General features: G+C 39.5%; 1 protein-coding gene across 1 annotated transcript; it reads left to right on the forward strand.

Moving 5' to 3' along the window:
• ttc17 (tetratricopeptide repeat domain 17) lies at positions 1-27,690 on the forward strand. The gene is made up of 25 exons (XM_017458594.3): positions 1-208; positions 744-833; positions 3,272-3,441; positions 3,530-3,641; positions 4,318-4,449; positions 4,621-4,730; positions 5,416-5,563; positions 5,674-5,813; positions 8,170-8,330; positions 8,560-8,672; positions 10,255-10,401; positions 13,619-13,734; positions 14,178-14,331; positions 15,481-15,552; positions 15,822-16,046; positions 16,951-17,137; positions 19,130-19,255; positions 19,384-19,640; positions 19,847-19,997; positions 20,096-20,216; positions 20,644-20,803; positions 20,887-20,970; positions 22,231-22,350; positions 25,969-26,112; positions 26,200-27,690. Exons 1-25 carry the CDS (start codon positions 11-13, stop codon positions 26,329-26,331), a joined length of 3,570 nt encoding a protein of 1,189 aa, XP_017314083.1. The 5' UTR covers positions 1-10; the 3' UTR covers positions 26,332-27,690.

Below are 27,690 nucleotides of genomic sequence, written 5' to 3' on the forward strand. Positions count from 1 at the left end.
GCCGAAAGGAATGGAATGGATAGCTAGTCAGAAAAAAATGGCGGAAGTCCAGCGACAGAGCTTAGAGAAAAACGGTGTCTCTTTTAATATCTCGTGGAAAGCGTCTGTCCGAGCGAGGATGTTTATCTTTATGTGTATACTTTTAGTCGAACCTGGACGAGCTACAACTCACTGGGTTGTTACAGAAGACGGAAAAATCCAACAGCAGGTTCGTAGTGTTTGTGTTTGGTTATTTAGCTAACGTTAGCTCCATGTTCCTTATCTAACTTAGCTGAGCCGGCGAGTTAGGTAGCTAGTTAATGTGGTTTAATTGAACCTAAATGTTGTTATTATAAAGAGCGTCAGGTTATGTGAGTTGTTTTATAACGTTAAAACAGTTGTTAGCCGCTGGATGACAGCTGCATTGAGAAATGCTTCTTGGTTTCCCAGAGGTCATGTAATGTAAGGCATTTTCACTGTTCAGTACATTAAAGTGCTTGTATTATATTTACACAAGCCTAAAGGTATTCACATGTCTGATGTTTAGCTGGTTTATAATCTATTCCTCTGTGTCTTGTCATCTTAATCATCTCAGACACCTCTACATGCCACTGACCATGCTTGATAGATACCTAGTGCAGTCATTATATTATAGATCTGGGTTAACTGAGCAAAACCTGTTTTTTTTTTTTTTTTTTTTTTTTTTTTTTTTTTTTTTAAATCTGATCTAGTCCTGACAGTGACTCATGCTGATTTGCTTGCAGGTGGATTCTCCGCTTAACTTGAAACACCCACATCATCTAGTCCTTTTCATGCAGCAGGAGACTCGTGTCAACTACCTCAAGAAATTAGAGGTGATGTTCAGACTCGACTATCTGACTGTCAAGTCATGGCTTTAGTATTGTACGCTTCTGTCTGGGTGAAGAGCAGTTTATGAGATATCGGACATAAAAGTTTTGACCTTCCACCTAAAATCCAAAAATCAACAAGTCCTACAGTTGAGGTCATAAGTTTACATATGGCTTACAGAATCTGCCCTGAATAAGCTGTTATATTCTAGCTATCATAACACATTACAACCAATCTTTACATACACATTCACTGATGCTCCAGAAGGCAACTCGATACATTAAGGGGGGGTAAACTTTTGAACAGGATGATTGTGTAAATCGGTTCGTGTTCTGGGAAACATGTAAATATGGTTTATATTTTACATATGTGTTACATATCTTATGTAGCTTCAAGAGGGCTGTACTAAATGGAAAAAAATAGATCTTTAAACAAAATTAATTGTAAACTTTAACGTATTGTGTTGTATTCTTGAGCATCAGTGAATGTTTGGACCTTTTGTAATAGTTGTGTACGAGTCCCTCAGTCGTCCTCGGTGTGAAAAGGTGGGTCTTATCATCATATAGTCGCTGTTGGAAACGGGTTAAATATGCAGAATATGCTAGAAAAGTAGAGAATGTGCAGGACCTGGAGGATTTCTCTGAAGAACAGTGGGCAGTTTAACTGCTCAGGACAAACAAGGGACTCGTGAACAACTCTCACAAAACATAAACACAGTTGCTGATCTGTTATTGAGCAGTTATTATTGTGTGATGTGTACTGTATGTAAACATCTGCTATGTGAAATAGCTTCTTCATGCTTGGCAGTACTAAGTTAAAAAAAAAAAAAAAAACTAAATAAAATTTTATGATCTCTTTTATGTTTTATTATTATTAACATTTTGCAGATTCTGAAAGGCGTATGTAAACTTATGACCTCAACTGTACACGTTCAAGTTGCATCAAATTTATATTGTTGAAATTCTGAGAAGTCTTAAGCATAAGACTTATCGCATTCCTGCTCCCTGACAGTCACCGGCTCGTCTGTTGTTTTCATTGGGGTGAAAAAGAAAGTTGCTCTTTCGGCGTGATCTTGAGTGATAACTCAAACCCATCATGTCCTCTGATGTTAAAATGTAAACATGTTAAAACCTCCTATGCAATATGCATACAGATTGGTAGGTGTGGTAATATAGTATCCTCTGTGTAAACATCATGGGACATCATCGTGGTAGTGTAAGATTACATAGGAACATATCGCACAAGCCTATGAGCTGTAAACGTAAATTTCAGAAATCAGAAGAGCCTAGGAGCAGAGCTGCTACTTTCATGAGGAGCCAGTTCAGGTGTTTTGGGAAGGATGCCCTCTGGTCAGCTCCCGGTAAAGCCGTACCCGGTACGTCCCACTGGACGGAGGCTCTGGGACAGACCTAGGACCCACTGGAGAGATTTTGTCTCGCAGTAGGTTTGGGACGATCCCCTTGAAGAAGATGGAATCTGTGGCCGAGGATAAAGAAATCCAAGACAATTAGAAAGGAAATTTTTGTTCAGCGGCCAAACACAGAGAGATCATTATTTTTCTTTAACTGTTAGGCTTCATGCGTTTTCTTAACCAATCTCTTAATCTCATTAAATAAATAAGTGGTAATAACCTCAGCCAAAACGTTTTGAGACGATTTAAACCACATTATGATCTTTGTGTCTCCAATAGCTTTTATTTTTCGATGCATCGCTTTTTTTTAATCGGCCAAAAAAAAAAAAAAAAATCCAAATGAGATGTTATCTTTGACATTTCAGTGTAAAATATTTAACAGTGTTAAAATGCATTCAAACATACATACTTGTTTCTGTGTAAGAAAACAACCATGTGTTTAGAGTCTGCTAGCTGACGTTCAGCCTTGTTTATATGGAGGTTTCAGTCAGTGATATTTCATTTAGAATATTTATACCAACGTTTTGCGAAATATGATTACAAAATTACCATAATAATCTTGACATGATGAGTCATAAATACAAGTCAACAGACTAAAGAAAGAGCACAAGAAAATATAGGGGGGGGGGGGGGGGGGAGGAAATGCCAGTACACCACAACTGTAATTTCAGCAGTATTGAGTGCTAAATTTATCTGATGTTATCCACAATGTTCATTTTTCACACTGCGCTGATGATTGCCAGAACATTTATACATTGTGAAACCAGGGACTACAGTGTACCGTACCTGTTTTGTACACTTTTTATTACTTTTAAGGTGTAAATGTAGAACATCTACAGCTAAAAGTAGAAGAATAAAATATTCTCCCGTGATGACTTCGTTGTCCCTGATTCGTTTTTGACCCAAATGCCACGCAGAACCTTATAATACTGAGGTCACTGAATGTCACACGCTGATTAAAAATACACTCTCACACATTCCTCAAAGAAATGCTGATTTGCAGTTTCTGTTGTTCTTCTCTGGCCTCCATAGAAGCAGCTAGTTGCCCAGAAAATCCACATTGAAGAGAACGAAGATCGCGACACTGGATTAGAACAGCGTCACTATAAAGAGGATGCTGATTGCGTCACGGCTAAAGTTCCTCTCGGGGATCTGGACCTCTACGATGGCACCTTTATATCCCTGGAGAGCAAAGGCATAAAGTAAAGCAGTTTTGAGGTGTATTCTTGCTATCTGCTGGTTTTGTTTGTGGTACTGTAAATTAATACATCTTTCTTTTACTTGATACAGTCCTGAAGATTATGTGGATTATATGTCGCCTTTACCTTCAGACCTGGAAAAGCCTGATTGTGCAGAAATCTTTGAGCTCCCCTACAGCATTCATGCGTACCAACATTTAAGGGTAATGCTCTTTTTATTTGCGTAAAGGAAACCTCCAACCTGAAATGCATTAAACGTGTTTAATGGTTTATAATTTATCATTTGTCAGCGGAAGCTGTATTTTTTATAATTCTTGTGAGAAGTTAGCAGCTATGTGATGTCACGGGGGGGCTAAATCTCTGCTGCATCCGTTTCTTTAAGTGAAGAAAGAGCTCATTTCCACTGATGCTATTATTAGCATGTAGTCCATCCATCCATCTATTTTCTATACCGCAGGGGAGCTTGGAGCCTATCCCAGGGAACTCTGGGCAGGGTGCCAACCAATCACAGGGCACAAATGTACACATATTCACACACTACAGACAATTTGGAAACCTACAACGCGTGTCTTTGGACTAGGGGAGGGAACCGGAGTACCTGGAGGAAACTCCCGAAGCACGGGAAGAACGTGCAAACTCCCATGGAGGCGGGATTCAAACCCCCAACCCTGGAGGTGTGAGGCAAACGTGCTAACTGTTAAGCCACCAATGTGCACAGATATTCATAAAAAATTAAATCTAGGATGACCTTGAATGACATGTTAATTACAAAGATTAACATTCAAGTCGCTCTGGGTGGGTTTTTCCTTTAACAGTTCCTACACATACCCTGATCCCCACCCCCTATTTTCTGATTGCTTATTTTGTCTTATCTTTCAGGGTGTACAGGAGAAAGTAAACCTCACATCACCTTTGCTGTCAAAGGATGACCCTATCTTCGATTCTTTATCCCATAAGCTGGGTCATCGCATGGATGAGGTCGGCCATAGAATACATCAGGGTCTTCTGAGGGTGAGGATGTGCCAGTGTACAGAATAATAACAGAGCAGACATGTTTTTGCTCATTTTTATGTTCCTATATATATATATATATATATATATATATATATATATATATATATATATATATATATATGTATAAATGTATAAATATATAAAATATTTGGTTTCTTTCATGCTCAGAATTCCTCCTCCTGGGTGCTTTACAATCTGGCCTCCTTCTACTGGCGTATGAAGAACGAGCCAAGGAGAGCCGCGGACTGTGTCATCCGTGCTCTGCACTTCTCTCCCAGGTACAAGCAAATCCTCCTATCTGGATTATACACAGCAGGAATAATTACATACCTCAAGTCGGATTTAGAGTGTACGATTACAGCAGTCTTTTAAGTTTATTACTTGATACACTGTGCACTGTGAAGATCCTGTTACGATGGACCTGTTTACGTCATTAATCAGCACGATCAAGGCGAAAATGAAGTCGTAAACAGAAACAAGCTCTCAGAACAGTAATAGCAATGTACTGCGTAGAGAAATAACGCTTTAAAAGGTGAAGAACAGTAGTTTGGAGCTGTTCGTGGCTGTGGAAAAGAGTACAAAATGAATTGGCAGTTCTTCAAAGTGTGTATTGTGTAATAAGGATACAGGAAGTTGCAATTCATCTGCTGTTTCTTTCTGTGCCATGCCCCTGTTTGTTCTGTCACGATTGAACTTTAATGAGTCGTTCTCTCTTCTGCCACAATTCAACAGTCTTTACTTTTGAATCCCACATTTAGTTTACATTGCACCTTTGCTGCTACTCACTGAGCTCAAGAATTCGTATACAACATGCGATTTTGCCTTCAACAGCAAAATCAGGCCCGAGCTCTCTCCATTTAAACACAGCGCATTGTTTTTGCTCTTATGTGACACACCGGTGTGGTCACATCATTCAGCATTTGACTTAAATTTGCATACTGTACAATTTCTTTTTTTTTTTAGGCAGCACAAGGATGTAGCCCTCGTCAACTTGGCAAATATCCTACACCGAGCTCATTTCTCAGCAGATGCCGCCATCTTGGCTCATGCCGCCCTGGACCAGACTACTGATCTGTTTACCAGCCACTACACACTTGGCAACATCTACGCTGTGAGTGCCAAATACTTCAGCAAGCGTAACTCTTTTAGGGTGGTCACATGTAAACACTTTGATTTGACAGTTTATGAGCATGTTTCTCATTCTCTCTTTGACCCTATCAGATGTTGGGGGAGTATAATCACTCAGTGCTCTGCTACGAGCAGGCTCTGCAGTCTCAGCCGGGCTTTGAGCAGGCTCTAAGGAGGAAGCACGCTGTCCTGTGTCAGCAGAAGCTCGAGCAGCGGCTCGAGGCTCAGCACAGGTGAGACAGAGGGAGGGGGGAAAAAGGGATGCTCTCTGGGGAGCTGTTCCAGTCAAAAGACATTTCCACAGACCCCCAGCATTAATGTATTTTAGGAAATAAATGATCAAATATCAAAAAAATAAATAAATAAATAATGTAATAACTAAATAATAACTATAACACATAGACAGAACCTGATGGTACATCTGTGAATTTGGCATCCCATCTCAAAGCATTGAAATAAGTGTTTGGTTTTTGAGATGTTGTAACATGTTTCACTGTAGGTCGATGTCCAAGAGTGATGTCACAGTGCATTCAACTCAAAATCAAACCAAAATCTAACCTAATTAGTGTCATTTGTTTGTTATTTCTCCTTGTAGCAAACTAATGTGCGCCTGTTTTGTTTAGTTGAATGTCTCACATGAATTGATAGCTCAGAAAAAAAAATGTTTCATTCATCTTTCATTGTTCATGACAATATTTATTTTTTTTACTCTGTGTAGATGCTGATTTGGCTTCAGATTGTTACTATGTTCTTAAAGCCAGAGGAACTTAAAACCATAATCCATGTATGTATGTATAGTTTCTCACAGGAGTGAGTACACCCCTCACATTTTTGTAAATATTTGATTATATCTTTTCATGTGACAACACTGAAGAAATGACACTTTGCTACAATGTAAAGTAGTGAGTGTACAGCTTGTGTAACAGTGTAAATTTGCTGTCCTCTCAAAATAACTCAACACACAACCATTAATGTCTAAACCGCTGGCAACAAAAGTGAGTACACCCCTAAGTGAAAATATCCAAATTGGGCCCAAAGTGTCAATATTTTGTGTGGCCATCATTATTTTCCAGCACTGCCTTAACCCTCTTGGGCATGGAGTTCACCAGAGCTTCACAGGTTCCCACTGGAGTCCTCTTCCACTCCTCCATGACGATATCACGGAGCTGGTGGATGTTAGAGACCTTGTGCTCCTCCACCTTCCGTTTGAGGATGCCCCACAGATGCTCAATAGGGTTTAGGTCTGGAGACATGCTTGGCCAGTCCATCACCTTCACCCTCAGCTATTTTAGCAAGGCAGTAGTCATCTTGGAGGTGTGTTTGGGGTTGTTCTCATGCTGGAATACTGCATACTGATCATGCTCTGCTTCAGTATGTCACCGTACATGTTGGCATTCATGGTTCCCTCAATGACTGTAGCTCCCCAGTGCCGGCAGCACTCATGCAGCCCCAGACCATGACACTCCCACCACCATGCTTGACTGTAGGCAAAACACACTTGTCTTTGTACTCCTCACCTGGTTGCCGCCACACACGCTTGACACCATCTGAACCAAATAAGTTTATCTTGGTCTCATCTTTAGAAGAGGCTTCCTTCTGGGATGACAGCTATGCAGACCAATTTGATGCAGTGTGCGGCGTATGGTCTGGGCACTGACAGGCTGACCCCCCACCACTTCAACCTCTGCAGCAATGCTGGCAGCACTCATACGTCTATTTCCCAAAGACAACCTCTGGATATGACGCTGAGCACGTGCACTCAACTTCTTTGGTGGACCATGGCGAGGCCTGTTCTGAGTGGAACCTGTCCTGTTAAACCGCTGTATGGTCTTGGCCACCGTGCTGCAGCTCAGTGTCAGGGTCTTGGCAATCTTCTTATAGCCTAGGCCATCTTTATGTAGAGCAACAATTCTTTTTTTCAGATCCTCAGAGAGTTCTTTGCCATGAGGTGCCATGTTGACCTTCTAGTAACCAGTATGAGGGAGTGTGAGAGCGATGACACCAAATTTAACACACCTGCTCCCCATTCACACCTGAGACCTTGTAACACTAACAAGTCACATGACACCGGGGAGGGAAAATGGCTAATTGGCTAATTTTCACTTAGGGGTGTATTCAGTTTTGTTGCCAGCGGTTTAGACATTAATGGCTGTGTGTTGAGTTATTTTGAGGGGACAGCAAATTTACACTGTTACACAAGCTGTACACTCACTACTTTACATTGTAGCAAAGTGTCATTTCTTCAGTGTTGCCACATGAAAAGATATAATCAAATGTTTACAAAAAATGTGAGGGGTGTACTCACTCCTGTGAGATATTGTGTATATATATGTATGTTATTAGTAAATGTTACATAACAGGTTGGCTCTAAAACTGTTGGAAATGGTGGCCGAATTTTTAAAAATGTTTGCTGGTTCTCTGTGAACAAACACTGGCTCTAGCAGTGGAAAAGTGCGAAGAGTGGAAAACTGGGTATTAAATCACAGATCAGTCAAAAGAGATTTCCCAAGAGGAAATTAGAGTCACACTCAGTCGTTCCTCGGTGTTGTGTGTATGAGCTAGTGCGAGCGCACTGTTTTTGTTTTGCAGATCTCTTCAGCGCACTCTGAATGAACTAAAAGAGTACCAGAAGCAGCACGATCATTACCTGCGGCAGCAGAGCATGCTGGATAAGCACAAGCTGATCCAGGAGGAACAGATTCTACGCAACATCATCCATGAGACACAGATGGCTAAAGAGGCACAGCTTGGTGAGACAGCCTGCCACTCTGCCACTGGCTTGGTTCAGATACATACCCACACAAGTATTTACATGAGTAATATTATGCAACGCCCTTCATAAACAGTAAATAGCTTGGTTAAGTGGGCATGTCTGCTGTATTGTGGTTTGTCATGCAGTGCTCCTTTCTACACAAACAAATGAACTGATGATGATGATGATGATGATGATGATGATGATTCATTTGTGTTTTTTGTCAGGTAACCACCAGATGTGTCATCTAGGCCAGCAGCAGTATAGCCTGTTCTGTCCGTTGGACTTACCTGTCCGTTATCACCGGGGAGATCTGTTTGAGAACGTGCACTACATCCAGGTTAGGCTGAGTAAACATGTTTATGACTAATTTTAGACTGCAATGCTCAGATATGTGCAGCAGCTTTTAGATTCACTTCGTTGAGGTTAACTCACTATGTGTGTGGTGGTGGTGTTTTTTAAAATTCTTTTTAAAGATGATTCATGATCAAGTGTTTGGTCTATAAATAAAACGTTACTAAGATAGCTCTGAATGTGTAATCAAGCCACCAGAAATCTGTGTGGAATAATAAATTAGGGTTTTTTTTAATGCCAAAGAAATTTATCTTGTGTTACAGGTAGTCAGGTTCAAGTTTATTAAAAAAACAAACATTGCTTGACACATAAGTACATGAATTAAGGTGTTTTATACATTAAAAGAGACAGTTCTATGTAATTAGTAAGTCTAATGATTTACTAAGACAGTATAATACAATTTACATAAATATATACTTAACTACAATTTTAAAGGAAGACCCATACTCTTACTGATTATTCCTATTAAACAGTCATGTGGCTGCAGTGCATAAAATCATGCAGGTACTGATGTAGAGCGTCATGTAATGTTTACAGCAAACATTAGAGGGGGGGGGGGTTGATCGCAATGACTTTGACAGTGGCCTGGTTGATGGTGCCTGATGGGCTGTTTTAAGAATTTCAAAAACATTTTCACACACAAGAGTCTCTAGCGTTTTCACAGAATGGTGTGAAAACCAAAAAAATATACGTCCAGTGATGATCAGTTCTGCAGGCAGAAATGTCTTGTTGATGAGAGAGGTCAGAGGAGGATGGCCAGACTGGGTCGAGGTGACAGGAAGGCTATAGTAACTCCAATAACAACTCTTCACAGCTGTGCTAAGCAGAAAAGTATCTCCAAGTGCACAAAACCTTGAGACAGATATGTTACAACAGCAGAAGACTACATCTGGTTCTGCTCCTGTATGAGAAGTACAGGAATCTGAGGCTGCAGTGGGCACAGACTCACCCAAACTGTATAGTTGAAGATCTCCTGGTCTTTTGAATGATTGGATAATTGCATGAATGTGCAGGGGTACAGGTGGTCCTATTGAAGTGGAGAGAGAGTGAATACATCACCTTAGTGTAAGAATAAATGTGAAACATTTTAAAATATCTGGAAAATCTAATTAATAGAGTAGAATAAAATTTCAATATAACTGAAAGCCCTTACAAATAGGAATAACTAGGGGTGTCGTGTAGAATGGTGTCAAGCTGTATGAAGTTTGTTGGATCGGAGGTGAGTCTACAGCAAGTTCTCTCAGAAGGCGTTTGGGTAGCCCTGCCTAAACAAGGGAAACGTACACCAGAATATGCTGAATGAAGTTGAAATAAATGAAGCAGTACATCTGGTGGGATGTTTCCATGCTTAGCCACTCTTTAGTAGCCTGTTGGTTGAAATTTCTTGATAATGTAAATAATGTGAGGTCATCACACAAGGTAATGATGAAGACTTCAGTCCCTGAGTCTGAGCATTTTATATAACAGGAACCAAACCTGTCAAACGTACTGTTTAAAACATTTTGAATGTGAAGGGTATTTTTGATAGTTATGATAGTTGTCTGTGTTTATTGTGCGTACATGTGCAGTTTGGTGAGGAGGTGTCTGTAGCTGGCAGCGTGGCTCTGGTGTCGGAGCTGAGTGTAAACGAGAGCCGAAGCCCAACGCCGTACTCCACTGTGTCTGGAGGAGACGTACCAGCAGCACACTGGGACAAGGAGTCCTCCTCTAATCCTGTAAGATTTTGTCTCATGCAAACATATCTGAATACACAATTATGGGGTTTATGTTCTGTCCCACTGTTCTGTGTTCTGGTGTTCAATTGAGTGTGGTAGTGTATTGGTGGTGTCTCTTTATCATTGGTATTGGAATGTACAGTCGTGTGAAAAAATAAGTACAACCCATTGTTTTTTTTTTGTTGTGGTTTTTTTTTGTTGTTTTGTTGTTTTTTTTACATATTTGAACAAGCAAACATTTGATCCTCTTTGAAACAGTGTCAATTAATAAAGTTGATGCAGTCTGTCAAATGATACTTAAATTTACATTTTGTAGTAATTTTCACAATTTAAATTAACAAAAAACAGATCAGTCACGTGGAAAAAGTAAGTACACCCCTACATTTATCACACCTTCAAATCCATAAAACTAGAAGCAGGTGTTCAAGATTTTAACCTGCTTAGGGAGTGCAGGTGGAACCTGTCTTATTTATACCCCTCTCATATCTAGTGTCTGGGGTTCCCTTTGTTATTGAGGTGTGTGGTGTCACCGTGCCAAGATCTAAAGAGTTCTGTAAGGCCTTCAGAAAAAAGGTTGTGGATGCCTAGGAGTCTGGCAAGGGATTTAAAAAGATCTCCAAATTATTTGAAATACATCATTCCACTGTAAGGAAAATCATCTACAAATGGCACAGATTTCAAACAACTGCCAATTTGTCCAGGGCTGACCGTCCCAGCAAATTCAGCCCAAGAGCAGAACATCTGATGCAAAAAGAAGTCTCTAAGAACCCCAAAATGTTCATCACAGGATCTGCTAGTAAGTCTTGCAACTGTTGGTGTCAAAGTGCGTGCTTCTACAATCAGAAAGAGATTTCACAAATTTGACCTGCATGGGAGACGTGCCAGGAAAAAGCCTTTGCTGTCTACAACTCCGATTCCAAAAAAGTTGGGATGGGGCAACAAAAGGCTGGTAAAGTAAATGTTACTAAAAAGAAACAGCTAGAAGTTAATTGGCAATAGGTCAATAACATGATTGGGTATAAAAAGAGTATCTTAGTGAGGCAGAGTCTCTCAGAAGTAATGATGGATAAAGGTTCACCAATCTGCCAAAAACTGCATCTATAATTTGTGGAACAATTTCTGAATAATGTTCCTCAACGTAAAATTGTGAAGACTTTGAATATCTCATCATGTACAGTACATAATATCATCAAAGGATTTTGAGAATCAGTAGAAATCTCTGAGTGCAAAGGACAAGGGTGAAAATCAATATTGCATGCCCCTGATCTTCGGGCTCTCAGGCGGCACTGCATTACAAACAGGCATGATTCTGTAATGGAAATCACTGCATGGGCTCAGAAACACCTCCAGAACTCACTGTCTGTGAACACAGTTTGCCGTGTCATCCACAAATGCTGGTTAAAGCTCTATCATGCAAAGAAGAAGCCATATGTGAACATGATCCAGAAACACCGCCGTCTTCTCTCGGCTAAAGCTCATTTAAAATGGACTGAGGCAAAGTGGAAAACTGTTCTGTGGTCAAATATAAATTTGAAATTCTTTTTGGAAAGCATCCATGCCGCGTCCTCTAAACTAAAGAGGAGAGGGACCATCCATCTTTTTATCAGCATTCAGTTCAAAAGCCTGCTTCTCTGATTGTATGGGTGTGAATTAGTGCCTATGGAATGGGCGGCTTGCACATCTGGAAAGGCACCATCAATGCTGAAAGGTATATACAAGTTTTAAAGTAACATATGCTTCCATCCAAACAACGTCTTTTTCACGGAAGTCCTTGCATATTTCAGCAAGACAATGCTAAGCCCCATACAGCATCTATTACAACAACATGGCTTCGTAGTAGAAGTGCTTAACTGCCCTGCCTGCAGTCAAGACCTTTCACCAATTGAAAACGTTTGGCACATCATGAAACGAAAAATATGACAAAGAAGACCCAGGACTGTTGAGTAGCTTGAATCCTGTATCGGACACGAATGGGACAACATTCCTCTCCCAAAACTCCAGCAACTAGTCTCCTCAGTTTCCAGACACATACGGACTGTTGTTAAAAGAAGAGGGGATGCTGCACATGACCCTGGTAAACATGACCCTGTCCCAACTTTTTTTGAGACATGTTGCTGCCATCAAATTCAAAATTTCCTTATTTTTTCCTTAAAACGGTACATTTCCTCAGTTTAAACATTTGATATGTTTTCTATGTTCTATTGTGAATAAAATATGGGTTTATGATATTTGTAAATCATTGCATTCTGTTTTTATTTAGATTCTTCCCAGCATCCCAACTTTTTTGGAATTTGGGTTGTAAACAAAAAACATTAAAGCAAGACTACAGTTTGCCAATGAGCATATAGACAAAGACCAGGCCTTTTGGAATTATGTGCTCTGGACAGACGAATCAAAGATAGAGTTCTTTGGCCACAGTGAGAGCAGACAGTGTTTGGCGCAGACCAAAGACAGCTTTTCAGGAGAAGCACCTCATACCAACTGTGAAACACAGTGGTGGAAATGTTATGGTTTGGGGTTGCTTCACTGCCTCAGGGACTGGACAGCTTGCATTTATTGATTCACCTGTGAATTCTGCATCATATCTAAGAGTGCTTAAAGATAATGTGAGTCCATCTGTCTGAAATTTGAACAGAAAGTGGACCTTTCAACAGGATAATGATCCTAAGCACACTAGCAAATCCACCAAGTTATGGCTCAAAGAGCAGAAATGGAGGGTTAAGGCATGGCCTAGTCAAAGCTCGGATTTGAATCCCATTGAATTGGGCAGTACATGCCAGAAAATTCTCAAACATCTTGCAACTGAAAGAATATTGCATGGAAGCTTAGTCTCAAATTCCAGCAAGACTGGTGGACAATTATGCAAAACGTCTACAAGAAGTTATTTCTGCAAAAGGGGTCAATACTAACTTCTGAGGCCGATGGTGTACTTACTTTTTCCACTGAAGAATCACATCTATTGATATTTCTGTTGAATAATGTTTGAAAAAGCTAATTTTCCTTGTGGTTTTGTTCAGGTATATCAACTTCACTAATAGACACTGTTTCAAAGATGATCAAATGTTTGCTTGTCCAAATATGTAAAAAAAAAAAAAAAATAAAAAAAAAAAAACAGTTTCCATTGGGTGTACTTATTTTTCACATGGCTGTATGTTTTCCAGGTATTCTCCATCAGAGCTCAGAACCCTAAAGTCTTTCCATGTTGAATGTTAAATAGGAAACCCATAGCACGCTGTGGCCGAGAAGTTCAGACTGTGCTCAGCGTTTTCCCTCCGTTCCCTCTGCTAACCTGCTGCCCACCTTCTTCCTTCCTCCAGAGAGTCATGGCCTCAGGTGAGACAGACAAATGCACTCTCACTCACTCTCAAATTAATCTTGGTAGGGCTTCAATAGACCTGTATTATTGCCCACAACTAACCCCGACATAAGTAACAAAATGGAAAGCTTTCATCCACTTATAATCTATCAAAGAAAAGCTTTTTATTTACTGCATTTACTTTTTTCTCATGGATGCCCGTACAATGTCTCTTATGATTTTTACATAATAACTCCAAACACAGCAAAATAAAATACACTAAGCTAGCCTGATGTGTATAGCATATAGCCAGTTTTGATACAGGATGAATATAGACTTTATATATCACTTTCATTCTCTAATCCTTGTGCACTGCTATGTGCCTTGACCTGCAGCATTTCTACACAAGTTTCAATACTGAGCATTTTACATTCTGAAACATGAAACTCATTCTCATGCTTTCTGTGTCCGCTCTGTCCAGGGGACAGAGTAGCCTGTACGTGAACAGGAGTCCCCCAGTCTCTGCTGAGATCCCAGACTGCAGTTTAAAAGCTCAACCCTTGCTTGGTGACCCTCTGACCTCTGTAGCCTGGGCTTTGCATGGGAAACAGCTGCCTGACCAGCACGCTGCTCAGGTTTGATTGGTGTTCCTTCTTAATTTACACACGAGCATAAAAAAAATACACTGAACCACAGGGCTAAGCAGAGAAAAACTACCGAGCAGTTATAAAATATATTGATGATATTTGGAAAGGTTTAGTTCATACAGTCTCGAGAAAACCAGGGTTCAGCTTCCTGAGCAGTGTAGCATTAATCTTGATTAGCTGAATATCATGGTGCCAATAATTTCCATACTGAACAAAACCATTTCACTAAAAACAGTACTCACCCACATAAGCTATGGGTGCTCCATTTGGATTTCCGTAACAAAATATTTGCATGTCTCCTGATAAAACTTAGGAGTTTAGGAATTTATACAGGACAGGCAAGTTTTAGAAGCTTTTTCCCTTACTAGAATTACAAGCATGATGAGATGGTATATGTTAACATAGTGAGGCTTTATAGAAAAGTAGGATTGTGCTATTTCTCCTGATGAACAATGTTTACCCCCTCTAATTAGTTCCCACTAAAGACATTATGGGGTAGTAAAATGTGTTACATAGCAGGTATTTTGTTTAAAAAAAACCCCCAGAAAACGTACTTATTTTGTATAGAAATGATCATTTGCATTGAAATGCATTGAAAATTAAGTTTTTGCATTAAACATGATACTTTTAAGCCAGGGTTAAATCAGTCAAACACCTCAGGCATTTTGGAAAGGCTTGTTCTTAGTGGTGCAGATAGAAAAAAAAACTGATTAGAACCTGTAAAAAAAATAATAAAATAAAATAAATTATCCCAGCTCCAAATGTAAAATAAGGAGTTAGTTCTGAGTTCATACTCGCTAATGGATTTTGTTAAGGTGGATAAATATATTAAATATCACGAATCCTGTTTGTATGCTTTCCTGTAACGAAGCACTGCATAAACGTATGCGCAAATGCTATATGTAAGAAAACTAAACTTTAAAGTTTAGACCAATCATTTTACATTCAACCAAAATTTACATTCAACCTTTTCTGTGGAATAATTATATTCTGTGGAATAGTTATATTCTGTGGAATTGTTATATTTGCATAGCCCACAACACATATAGGTGCTGTCGGAGTGAAGAGTGAATTAAAACATGAAAAAGTATGTTAAAACGTGATTTTGTGTGCATGTACGTGTTTGTTGATATGCAGGTATTGCTGAAGCGTGGTGACGGGTGGACTATGAAACAAATGGGTGCAATGATCGCGAGTACTTTGGAGAAGGTAAGGATGAACGACTACTTGTGGTGATGATAAAATGTGTTGTCATGACCTCATTTTTGTTCCACATTAGCAGGTGCTTGGGAAAAATACTGGTTGGACAGCAAATTTCTGCTCCAGGAAAGAAACACTTCCAGAAATATCGAGGCTAACTATTTTAAGACTAGCTAAATCAGGATGAAAGAAGGAATCTGTACTGTAGTGTCAATCTGGTTTGAAGCTTGTGTTTTTTTTTTTTTGTTGGTTTTTTTTTGCACTCTCTGTGCATGTAGACAAGTGTTCCACGGTGGCTGGTTCAGAATGAGGCTGGGCTCTTTTGGAGAGCTCAGGGAAACGGTACGCGAGCTCTGCAGTGTCTGCGCCAGGCCCTGCACTCGGCTCCACCTCAACACAAAAACGTGCCACTGGTCAACATGGCCAACCTGCTGCTCCACTACGGCCTGCACCACGAAGCCCAGGAGCTCCTGCAGCAGGCCATGGAGATCAATGCCTCAGAGGTACAGCAGACATATCACTTCCTTTAGGATGTCCCTATCATACATAACCAGCAGTCACAGCAGCTCTGCTTTCCATATAGTTATTTACAAAAGAAAACCTGTTTACTAGTGATTAGTGAAGGAGAAAAGTGTAACATTTTACATAACAATATTTTCAATATTTTGGCATTTTCTAATGAATATATATATATATATATATATATTTCTGAAAAGTACAGGTTTTCCTAAACTTCATTCAAAGGTTTCACTCCAATACCATTGAAAAATACTGCACCTCCTTCTACATTTATAACCTAAACTAATTATGGAAACACAGCATATCTGTCAAATTTAAAAGAATTATAAGTTTACAATGGGAAGTAACTTTGATTATTAGCATCACCTGAGATAGAAGTCCTCCATGGCATATTTAGCCAGCAAGGTTTTAGACATCTTTAGGCAGATTGACTGCATTTGCATCTGTTTAATTGGTTCCTTACCCAATACGATCTTTGCATACATGCACCAAGGCAAGGTTAGAACCTAACACAAATCAAGCTTTTTCATGGCATTTCGGTCAAAATATTGCCGACATCTGATGGGTTTTCCCAAATGGTCGGTTGCCTGTTATGCACGTTAACGTTTTTCACCATGTACACAACACTTAAATTAAAACGTACCTACAATTATCAATATGTATTCAAACATACAAAGAAAATAAAGCTTACCGTGCAAAGCTGCTGAACTGTTCATCTTTAGGATTATACCACAAATTCAGCAGCCTTCACTTACTACGTTTAGACTATTACTTTTTATTTTTATAAATAACAGAGCTTTTTGACCGAGTTAGATTCGAGTGAACTCTTCTGACTGACCAGTATCCTCCTGTGTTTGACTGATTTTCGTGTTCACTCATTGCATTAAGCCTCACACTCTACTGAGCATGGTGAGTGTGCAGCTCTCTCGAGGGAACCTGACTGGTGCGTTGACCCTGTTCCGGCATGCCCTGTCTCTGAGTGGCAGCTGTAGCCAATGCCGTGCCAGCCTGCCTCTGCTGCGCTGCCTGCAGTTCTACCCTTTCCTCTACAAGCTCCAGCACCAGGCCTGTCAGCGTGAGTTCTGCTGCCACTAATGGCTGCACTGATAATCACATTGCTCAAAAATCGACAATAAGGTGTTTTATAGTTAATTCCATTGTTTAGTCAGTAGAAACATTTTATATCCATCATTAAACTTGCAATATTGTTAATATATGTATGTTAGTAGTGTTTTAGTGATACAAATCTTGCCGTGCTCTCAGGTGAAGTTTATATTAACCTGAGTTTACCCCAGACTGCTACCATATTGCACCATCCTCCTCTCCCTGTCTTGTAGTCTCTTTGCTCTAATCCCTTGTGTTTCAGCCTCGGTTGTGTTGTGGGTCGAGGTCTTTTAATAGCTCAGTCACTGTAATCTCTCATCTGTTTTTAGCTCTCTCTCTCCACTGCATTTTCTATTCTGGGTTTGCCTTCTCTTCCACCTCCCACTCCATCTTTTTTTTTTTTCCCTCGTTTTTTTTTTCCGCTCTCTCTGCTTCCCCTGTAGTTCAGCATTCTTTTCCCCTGACGCTGTTCCCCATCAAGCCAAAGGGCTTTGAAGTGGAGAAATCTTGCACTCAATAATTCAACAGGCTGAAAATAGCTCAAACTTTATTTAGAGGCTGTTCTACTCTGCAGAGAAAAAATAAATTCATTGTCCTCTTCAAACTTGGGGGAGACACATGCAGTGCTATTGATTCAGGTATTAATAAACTGCCGTAGACCTGAGCGCGTTTGCGTTTCATCCCAAGTTTCACCTCTCCTTTTGTAAGTTTTCGCTTTTGTCAACAGCACAAAGAGGACAATTGGAACGTTAAATGAGATATATTCTGAAAACGATTTGCCTGCTTTGCTTCGATTGGCATAGAGTGCAATCAAGTGCAGCTAAAGAGACATTAGGCACAGCGTTGTAGTGAACTCAAAACTAAATTTGATGGCATGTGAAAAAGAGCCTTGAGAGTTATATCATTCCTGTTCTAAAGCAGCAACTTAATTTGTTCCCGAAAGACAAACTCCCCATAGCAAGTGAAAAACGATCATTTTCAATCCTACAACTGCTCTCACAAGTCCTGATATTTGGGCAAACATTAAGTTAAAAAAAACACTGACTTTCAAGAAGCTTTATTGTTAGTTTATTGCCTGTTATAAGATAACATCACACAAATGACTACTTTTGATAAACTTTAGTGTAAACTTACTGCTCGGAAATTTCGCAATCAAATATTTCAATAATTGGAAATTTCGTCCGGCAAACAGTTTCGGCCGAAAATGGCAGTTTCGGTTTTTGGCCGAAATAGAAAAAAGGCCGAAAATACGACCTGAAAATATATCCCGCCCCGTCCCTCAGTGCTCGGTGCTCAGATTTCACTCTTGATCTGGCTGACGGTTATCATTGCATTGCAACATTACTGCATCCGTGATTTAAAAAACTGAGAAAAAGGCAGAGAAAAAGCAGCGTGTGTGGGAAATGATACAGGTAGAGCTGGAGGTGATGAATACATCCGCTGAAGTGTCGACGCGCAGCACAGAGCAAAGTGTGCCTGAGAAACCGGTGCGTACAAGTGATGATGAATTGATTAAATAAAAAAAAGTCTAATATTAATGCAATTATTATACAAAAAAAAAAAAAAAAATTTAAAATGGGTTTAAGAAAAATTCATTTTCGGTTTTTAGCCAAGTGTGTCCTGAATTTTCGGCGAGTTTTCCTTTCGGTGCATCACTAAAATAATTTGCTTCTCCTCTTCCTCATATATATTGCATCAGACTCTGGTTGAGGGACAGCAGCTGTATTTCTGAATTTGCTCAAGTTGACTAATATGAATGCATTTTGTGATCAACTTTAGGAGTGTTAATGGCTATGTGGTCTTGGTATAAATAGGCTGTGGGTTGGATAGGCAATGAGAAGAACCCTACAACAGTTTATAAATATATCATTTTTTGAAGCAGTCGTCTCGGATGTGTATTGTAGACATTTGGTGTCAAAGAAGTAAATTTAGTTTGTGAATATGCTGTGTGTTTCACGTGTAGACGGTTCAGGTTGTGAGAGAGTAGAGGACATTGAGGTGAAGGATTGGGAATCTGAGGAAAGGCAAGAAACAGGAAACCAGAATGCCATGCCTGGATCTGCATTAAAGGACTCGCTGCTGTTCGAGAGTAAGTACTCATCTCCCTCCATCTTGGAACCATCATTAACCATCACAATATGTCTTTCTATCTGACTCACATTTGTATTATCTGACTCCCCCCCCCCCCCCTCTCTCTCTTTCCTCCCACCTCTGTAGAAGTAGTGGTGGACAGTAATGGCTCCGGAGAGGTGGGCCAGCAGGAGCGAGGGGAAGATACGAAAGGAGGGCTGGAAGGTGAAGAGCAGTGGCAGTTGCATGAGGAGTTGATGGGTGCGTTTGAGGGGGCGCTGGATGTGAGCGGGAAGCGCGGGGACTTACGAGGGATCCGTGTTCTGAAAAACGACAGGGTGATGGGGGCCAGCAGCGATGGCGCCTGCTTCGGGAACTGCGAGGATGATGATGGAGCAGAATGGGTAAGCTCTAGATTGTCAGAAAATATCTCCTCTTAGGCTTTTGTGGCTCCAAGGAAATTCTTTTTCCCTTCTGTTATTTTATTTATTTATCTATTTTGCCTAAAAATATTTGAACATGAATGTCCTATTCCTGGTGGTTCATGTCTAATAAACACTAAACAAATCTGTTCAATGTAAGGTTTTTGTTTGTTGTTCTGGATTTCCAGATCACATTCCAGGTGAAGCGAATGCGGAAGCCCAAGGCGGAGGTTTCTGAGAACTGGGCAGGTGAAGAGGAGACCTCTCAGAGTGACTCCTCAGCGGGACAGTCCACCCTGGAGATCAGCGGCCCTACCATCCCTTCACCTGGACCTTCAGGTACGTGCCATATGAACCAACTGCTTTCTTCAATGTGCAGTACACAGCACAGAACGTTTTTAGAGACAGGTGTGTGTGTGTGTGTGTGTGTTTTGCAGGAAGGTGGAAGGACTACAGCAGTCTGGGCTGGCCAGGACCGGAGGAGTGTCAGCGCACACGGCGGGTAGACCTCACTACTGTGGCAAGCACCTGGCTGGCTGTGTCTGCCAAAAATATAGAGTATGCTTATTTATTGGATTTAATTTATACATTCATATCTTTTAGGGTCTTTTCACATGGACTCTTTGGTGTTAGTTAGACGTAACTTTTACTGTTGATTTCACTGAGATGAATGCGTTATGGGACAGCACACACCAGTGCATGGCAAACATCATTTGTTTATCAGTTTACCAGAATATCACTTTTGCTCGAAAGGTTATTTAGTGGAAATGAAGCACTATAGAATATGAGAGGGTTGCAAATTTATAAGCATTAGTTTCACTATTTACTATAATTTTGTTTGTGTGAAAAGAAACATTTCCAGATCTAATCTGTAGGGGCAAAAAAATTGAGGGCATGTGTTCTTCTGATGCCATAACTTAACAAGTGTACGTATATCATTTGCTTATTATCTGTCTTCTTTATTTGCTCCATGTTCCCTGTGCAGCATCACAGAACATATAGACTTTGCCACTCCACTGCAGGAGCCTGCTGCAGAACCAGTGTGTAATGCTAATCTGCCAGCCAGCATGCACACTCTAGACCATCTGGGGGGAGTGGCCAACCGCGGCAGCATCCACTATACTGGAGAGAGTCAGCTCAAAGAGGTGTGTGTGTGTATTTAGGCTAGTGCATATGGTCTGTTACTAGCAGTCTACCACTCTCTCACCTCACTGTGTTTCTTACTCAGGTGCTGAAAAATTTGGGAAAGGATAAGTTTTTGCCACAGTCCTTTGAACAAATTGGAACCCGCTTGGCGAAAGTCTTGGAAAAGGTATGGTTGGGGTTTGCTGGTGTCAGAATTGACCTTTTACAGTATATGAGCTAAACCATGTGTTTATTTTGGATCATCTAATCATCATATACTCTACCGGTCAAAAGTTTGGAGACACTTGACTGAAATGTTTTTCATGATCTTAAAAACCTTTCGATCTGAAGATGTATGATTTAAAATTTTTTGTGAGTTACATTTATATAGCACTTTTGTAGACGCGCAAAGCGCTTTACATACTTGGGGGTGGGAGGGGGGTCTCCTCAATTACCACTAGTGTGTAGCATCCACCTGGATGATGCAACGTCAGCCATAGTTCACCAGAACGCCCACCACACATCATCAGCTATTAGTGGAGAGAAGTAGACACCTGTAATGTTTGTTTTAATGTTTGAAATCTAAAAGTATCATCGTGCCAACATATTCATTTCTTTCATTGCAAAACTAACATTTTATTTACAAAAATATATTTCTTTAAATGAATGACTTGGCGCAAATTATTCAGAAAAGCAGCCAGTAAGTATCCAGCGTAGGAGGGAACTCCTTTAATACGGTTTAAAAAACATCTCAGGGGGATTCCTCAAGAAATCGAGAAAATGCCAAGAATACATTTCTGGCAATTGTAGGCAAAAAGGGTGTCTAATTTGATGCTAAAATACTAAATTATTTTGATTTATTTTGGATTTTTTATCACAACATAATTCCCATAGTTCCATTTGTGTTACTCCAGAGTTTTGATAACTTTATTATTATTCTAAAATGTGTGGGGGGGAATGTAAATAAAGAATACGTGTGTTTTAACTTTTGCCTGGTAGTGTATATATGAAGCATTTAAAGTAATATTTTAGATAAAAATTTAATTTACACCCATCAGCTTACCGCTAATATGTTCTAGCTAAGACATATTTTGCAGGGGTGGACAGATGATACATTTATTATCTAACCCACCAGACAAGTGGAATTTCCAGCACGCTTCCCATTTGCATGTTTTGGTTGTCCAGAAACATAATTGACGAGGCTATAAAGTGATAGTCAATGTAATGTAATAATGTATGGTTAATTAAGTGCACTAATACAAACTAAGGGAAATAAACGAGTATCTGAATTCCAGGAAGAATGAATGACCGTGTAGCTACAGTTCTTATTCTCTGATATATTCTGATATATCTATGACAAATACCTGTATTGTCCATGGCGATATGTTTGATGGACTGTTCTTAACTGTGTTTATTTTTGTGTGGTGGTTTGGGCCTCATCTATTAGAACCAGACCTCGTGGGTTCTGTCCAGCATGGCAGCGCTGTACTGGAGAGTGAAGGGCCAGGGGAAGAAGGCAATAGACTGTCTGCGTCAGGCTTTAAACTCTGCTCCTCACCACATGAAGGTACCAATGACCTAATTACTAGTAAACAGTTTTCTCTTGTGCCTAACCTGTGTCTCCTCAGCCTCTGCTCTAACACTGATGTGAGCAGGCCACACTTTTGATTACAGTTATGGCTTAAGAACTGATGAACTTTGTAAGAACTGAATAATTGTTGGGCAAAAGAACTCCAAGTTCCGGTAGTGGGCAATATATTGGCAAGGAGGAATGAGTTGTAGGTGTGGTCTTTCTTCCAAATTTCAGTTATTGCATCACATCATTATGAGCTGTTCTCCCTTTTATAGTATATGGATATATCTTTTAGTGAAGTTGTGTAAATATCTGTGTAATCCCTATGGAACAAAAAAAAAATTCTGCTGGATTTAGAAAACTTCTGGAAGTCATACTTGTGTGTATGTTGATGAATGATGAATTCACTCGTAAATTAGCAATCATACCTAAGTACACAGCATAGCTGATTTGCATGTAGTGATGCCCCCAAAACTCCATCAAAGTTCAAATGCACAGACCGCTGTGAGCACGAAATGATCAGTCAGAAACAGAAGTGGAAATTATTTTGGCTCACTACTATGCCAGTAAAAATATATAATAAAATATTTAATAGTAATAAAAAGCTAACCTATAGAACTAAATCTCCTGTCAGCTGAGGCATTTGTTTATGGCTTACGGCTATGTACAGACAGACTGGCCTGTCCTCCGTTTATATGGCACCATTTCTTTTGTCATAATTAAATAAAGTTTTGTTTGTTTTAATTTCTAGGTTTGTTGGCTACCCTTAAACGTCAATAATATGCAACCCCAATTCTGAAAAAGTTGGGACAGTATGGAAAATACAAAAAAACAAACAAAAAGAGTCATTTGAAAATTTAGTTCACCCTGTACTATATTAAAAACACATTATTAACACATTATTTGATATTTTAGTTTGTGAATTTAATTTAGTTTTGAAAATATATACTCATTTGAAATCTGATGATGCACTGCAAAAAAGTTGGGACAGTCGTCTGTTTACCACTGTGTAACATCACTTTTTCTTGTAATAACACTAAGTGTTTGGGTGTTGAAGACAGCAGCTGGTTAAGTTTAGCAAGTGGAATTTTCCCTCATTCATCCATTATGCCTTTCTTCAGCTTCGCAACTGTATGGGGCCTTCGTTGCCTTATTTTGGCTGCAGGACTGCAGGCAGGCCATGCTAGCACCCGCGTGCTCTGCTTACGCAACCATGTGCTTGTAATCCGGCAGGATGTGGTTTGGCTTTGTCCTGCTGGAAAGTGCAGGGACATCCCTGGAAAAGACAACATCTGGGTAGCAGCATATGTTGCTCCAAAATGTGTACATATCTTTCTGCATTAATGTTGCCCTCACAGATGTGCAATTTACCCACGCCATGGGCACTGACACACCCCCATACCATGACAGACGCTGGCTTTTGGACCTGACACTGATAACAGCTTGGATGGTCCTTTTCCTCTTGGCCCGGAGAACACAACGGCCGTTTTGTCCGTGGCGCTTCTGGACGGTGTTGATGTATGGCTTCTCCTTTTTATAGTAAAGTCTTAACTTGCATCTGTGGATGCAGTGGTGAATGGTGTTGACCAACAAAGGTTTACCAAAGTATTCCCGAGCGCATGTCAGGATATCCGTTACAGACTCATGACGGTTTTTAAGACAGTGGCGTCTGAAGGGATTGGAGATCAGATGCATTCAGAAGTAGTTTTCGGCCCTTGCCTTGAGATTTGACTGGATTCCTAGGATCTTTTAATTATATTGTGCACTGTAGAAGGTAAAATGCCCAAAATCGTACCGATTTGTCTTTGGCGAATGTTGTTTTCAAAGTGTTGGATTATTCTCTGACACATCTGTTGGCAGATTGGTGAGCCTCGATCCATCCTTGCTCTTGAAGTACTAGGCCTTTTTTGGAGGCTCCTTATATACTACTATTATAGACAATAGTCTCACCTGTTTCACATCACCTTCTTATTTCAACTTGTCACATTACTATTAGTCCTAAATTGCCCCTGTCCCAGCTTTTTTGGAATGTGTTGCATGTATCAATTTCAAAATAAACATTTACCTTCAAAAAAAAAAACTATGCAGTTGATTAGATAAAACATCAAATACCTTATCTTTATGCCCACGGTTAAATATGGTGGTGGCTCTTTAATTTTTGGGGGCTGATTATCTGCCAGAGGACTTGGATATTTTGTTAGGTACATGGCATCATGGACTCTCAAATTTCAACAGATATTAAATGAAAACATGACTGCCTCTTCCAGAAAGCTTAAAATGAGCCGTGGTTGGATCTTCCAGCGGGACAATGATCCAAAACATACATCAAAATCAACACAAACATGGTTTACTGACCACAAAGTCAGGGTCCTGCCATGGCCATCCCAGTCCCCTGACTCGAAACCCTGTGGGATGAACTGAAGAGGAGGAGGGTCCACCAGCATGGACCTTGACATTTGAAGGCTCTGGTGAGATTCTGTATGGAGGAATGGTCTCAGATCCCTTGCCATGTATTCTCCAACCTCATCAGGCATTATATGAGAAGACTCAGAGCTGTTATCTTGATAAAGGGAGGTAGCACAAAGTATTGACTAAAAGTCTGCCAATAATTGTTGCACACCTATATTTAGCAATAATTTGACATCCATAAGAGCAGAGCATTTTGTGATTTATTTATTTATTTATTTTTAACAAAAAATCATAATGTTAAACAATATAGACAATTTTTCACAGCCTTCTTAGCTCATATTTATCAAGGGTGCCAATATTATTGGAGTGCACTGTATAATATAAACTTCTTGTGTAGATGATCGTACTAAAGATTCACGCATAAATCCGTTCGTATACAGCTCGATAAATGAGGCCAGTTGTGAAATGTTGTCACCAATACTGATATTAAAAGATTTAGATATTAATAGATAAAAAATTAAGCAGAAACCAGTAGTTAGGCAAGACTTTACTCATATAATAATCGTCATTTAAATCGCTGGAATGTTATTAGTAATCTTATCATTATAAGCTTGAATTTGAATCTTTGCAAATAGGGCTATCGCAGAACCAGATCATAAACAAGTAGCATCTAGTCCTCTCTCTCTCTCTCTCTCTCTCTCTCTCTCTCTCTCTCTCTCTCTCTCTCTCTCTCTCTCTCTCTATATATATATATATATATATATATATATATATATATATATATATATATATATATATATATATATATATATATATATATAATATAAGACTAAGTATGAATTTTGGGATACATTTTGCTAAAAAGTGTTAATTTCCCCCATGTGCGAAGGCTTTTGGGACACCCTATAAGCCTATATTGACCTATAAGCCATTCAAGTCTTTTTTTTTTTAAATAGCCATGGTGCTTTTAAACATGTAAAGCCAAATCAGAAAGCACACCTGGACCTGATATTTATACTTGGAAGTATTAAAATCTACGTTATTGAATCGTTTGCCTAAATGCAGTATTGAAAAAGGTCCACACTTTGTTCAACACTGCAAATAATCTCACAGTCATCCAAGAGACTACAGCTGAGTACTGCTGCTTTCAGTTTCTACATATACATTTTTAATAAACCCCTGATGATGCCTCTTGTCCTGCAGGATGTTCCCCTGATCAGCCTGGCTAACATCTTCCAGAACGCCCGTCTGTGGGAGGATGCGCTCACCGTGGCCCGCATGGCCGTAGAGATCGCTCCTCATTTCGTTGTAAACCATTTTACTCTCGCTAATGTCTACATAGCAATGGTGAGTTCTTGCACTTTAACTGTCATTGATACAAAAGCTGCGTTTCTTCCTGACCTTCCTCACACGTGTACTGCTCTGTTTTTGCAGGAAGAGTTTGAGAAAGCAATGCACTGGTATGAATCCACTCTTAAGCTCCAGCCAGAGTTCGGACCTGCCAAAGACCGCCTTCGTACCATCCAGTGCTACCTTCTGACTAAGAGGGACAGGCGAGCTCCATAAAGACACACACACACACACACACACACACACAGTGGCACATACATGCATACACATATCTATATATTTAAAAAGAGAAGTGAGGAAGTCTTTAGCTCTGTCTGTTTATTTTTTCCACGTCATCCAGGGGTTCAGTTAAACAGCAGTGTCTGATCAGAATCTTGTTTTCCAATGTTAAAGAAAAGGTTGTAATCAATAGATCAGTAGATTGTTTTTTAAAAATTTATTTATTTTATGGTGTAAGGGTTTTATGTAAAGTGGTTTGCGCAGTTTTTAAAAAACAAAACAAAAACTGACACAATTTGAAAGTGATCCAGATGTTTGCTAGACACAGTTCTACTCTTAAACTTAGTGATAACACATTCAGGTACTAATTCCTGCATCATGACGGTTCAAGTCAGAAACATTCAGAATTTAACGCATAAACATCAGCAGGAAGGGTTGTATGATTGACAAGTATTTCTGAAATGTCTTAATACAGTTATGGCACAAAGGTTTTTTTTTAAGGCCTGATATTTTATGGAAGATTTCTGCAGCATATTAATTTGGCACCCTTTGACTGACAAGTTGAAATAGATACTCAGCACCACAACAACAAAATGATGAATATATACAGTATGGTCGTGTTTTTAAGTTTAGTTTCTTATTGTCAGGATACAGGGAAGATTAAAGCAGACAATAAACCAGTCATCACATCACACAGTACAAGTGTGTTCTACTTGAATTAACTATAAAACAGACATGTTTACTTTTTCATTACTGCACTGAATTAGGCAATAACGATTGATCTTATCCAACCTGATAACTGCAGATTGATATGCTTTTAAGCAAGGTTATTTTAAGTATTTTCATTGCTGAGCTTATTAAGAAACATTGTTTCTGGATGTATTTTTGGACCATATTCATTTGTGTGACTGTAGTTACACTATTATACACCACAATCATATTTTTTTATTGCGACAATTTTAAGATGAATAAATACATATCAGTAATCATAAAGAATTCATTTACAGTGCCAATATTTTTTTAAGTACACAATAATAATATTTTCATAAACTGTCATCTCAGTGTTACGTTTTTAGTGTAGTATGACTGAGAGAATGTGTTTATAATTATGATTTTTTTTTTTTCAAAATCGTTCTTGAAATTCAAGATGAACATTTGCCCAAACCCTACACACACACACACACACACACACACACACACACACATATCTGTGTTTGTAAAATGTAATACAGCCTTCCATGACTTCTCTCTTTTCATCAAATAATGTTACTGGTCTTAATTAATTAATAACGCACATTATTGATGATGATCATGACTATGCTGATGATGATAATAAAATAATATTGTCTATCATAA

This window comes from Ictalurus punctatus, chromosome 27, assembly GCF_001660625.3.
Source record: "Ictalurus punctatus breed USDA103 chromosome 27, Coco_2.0, whole genome shotgun sequence".
In the NCBI taxonomy this organism is placed as follows: Eukaryota; Metazoa; Chordata; class Actinopteri; order Siluriformes; family Ictaluridae; genus Ictalurus; species Ictalurus punctatus.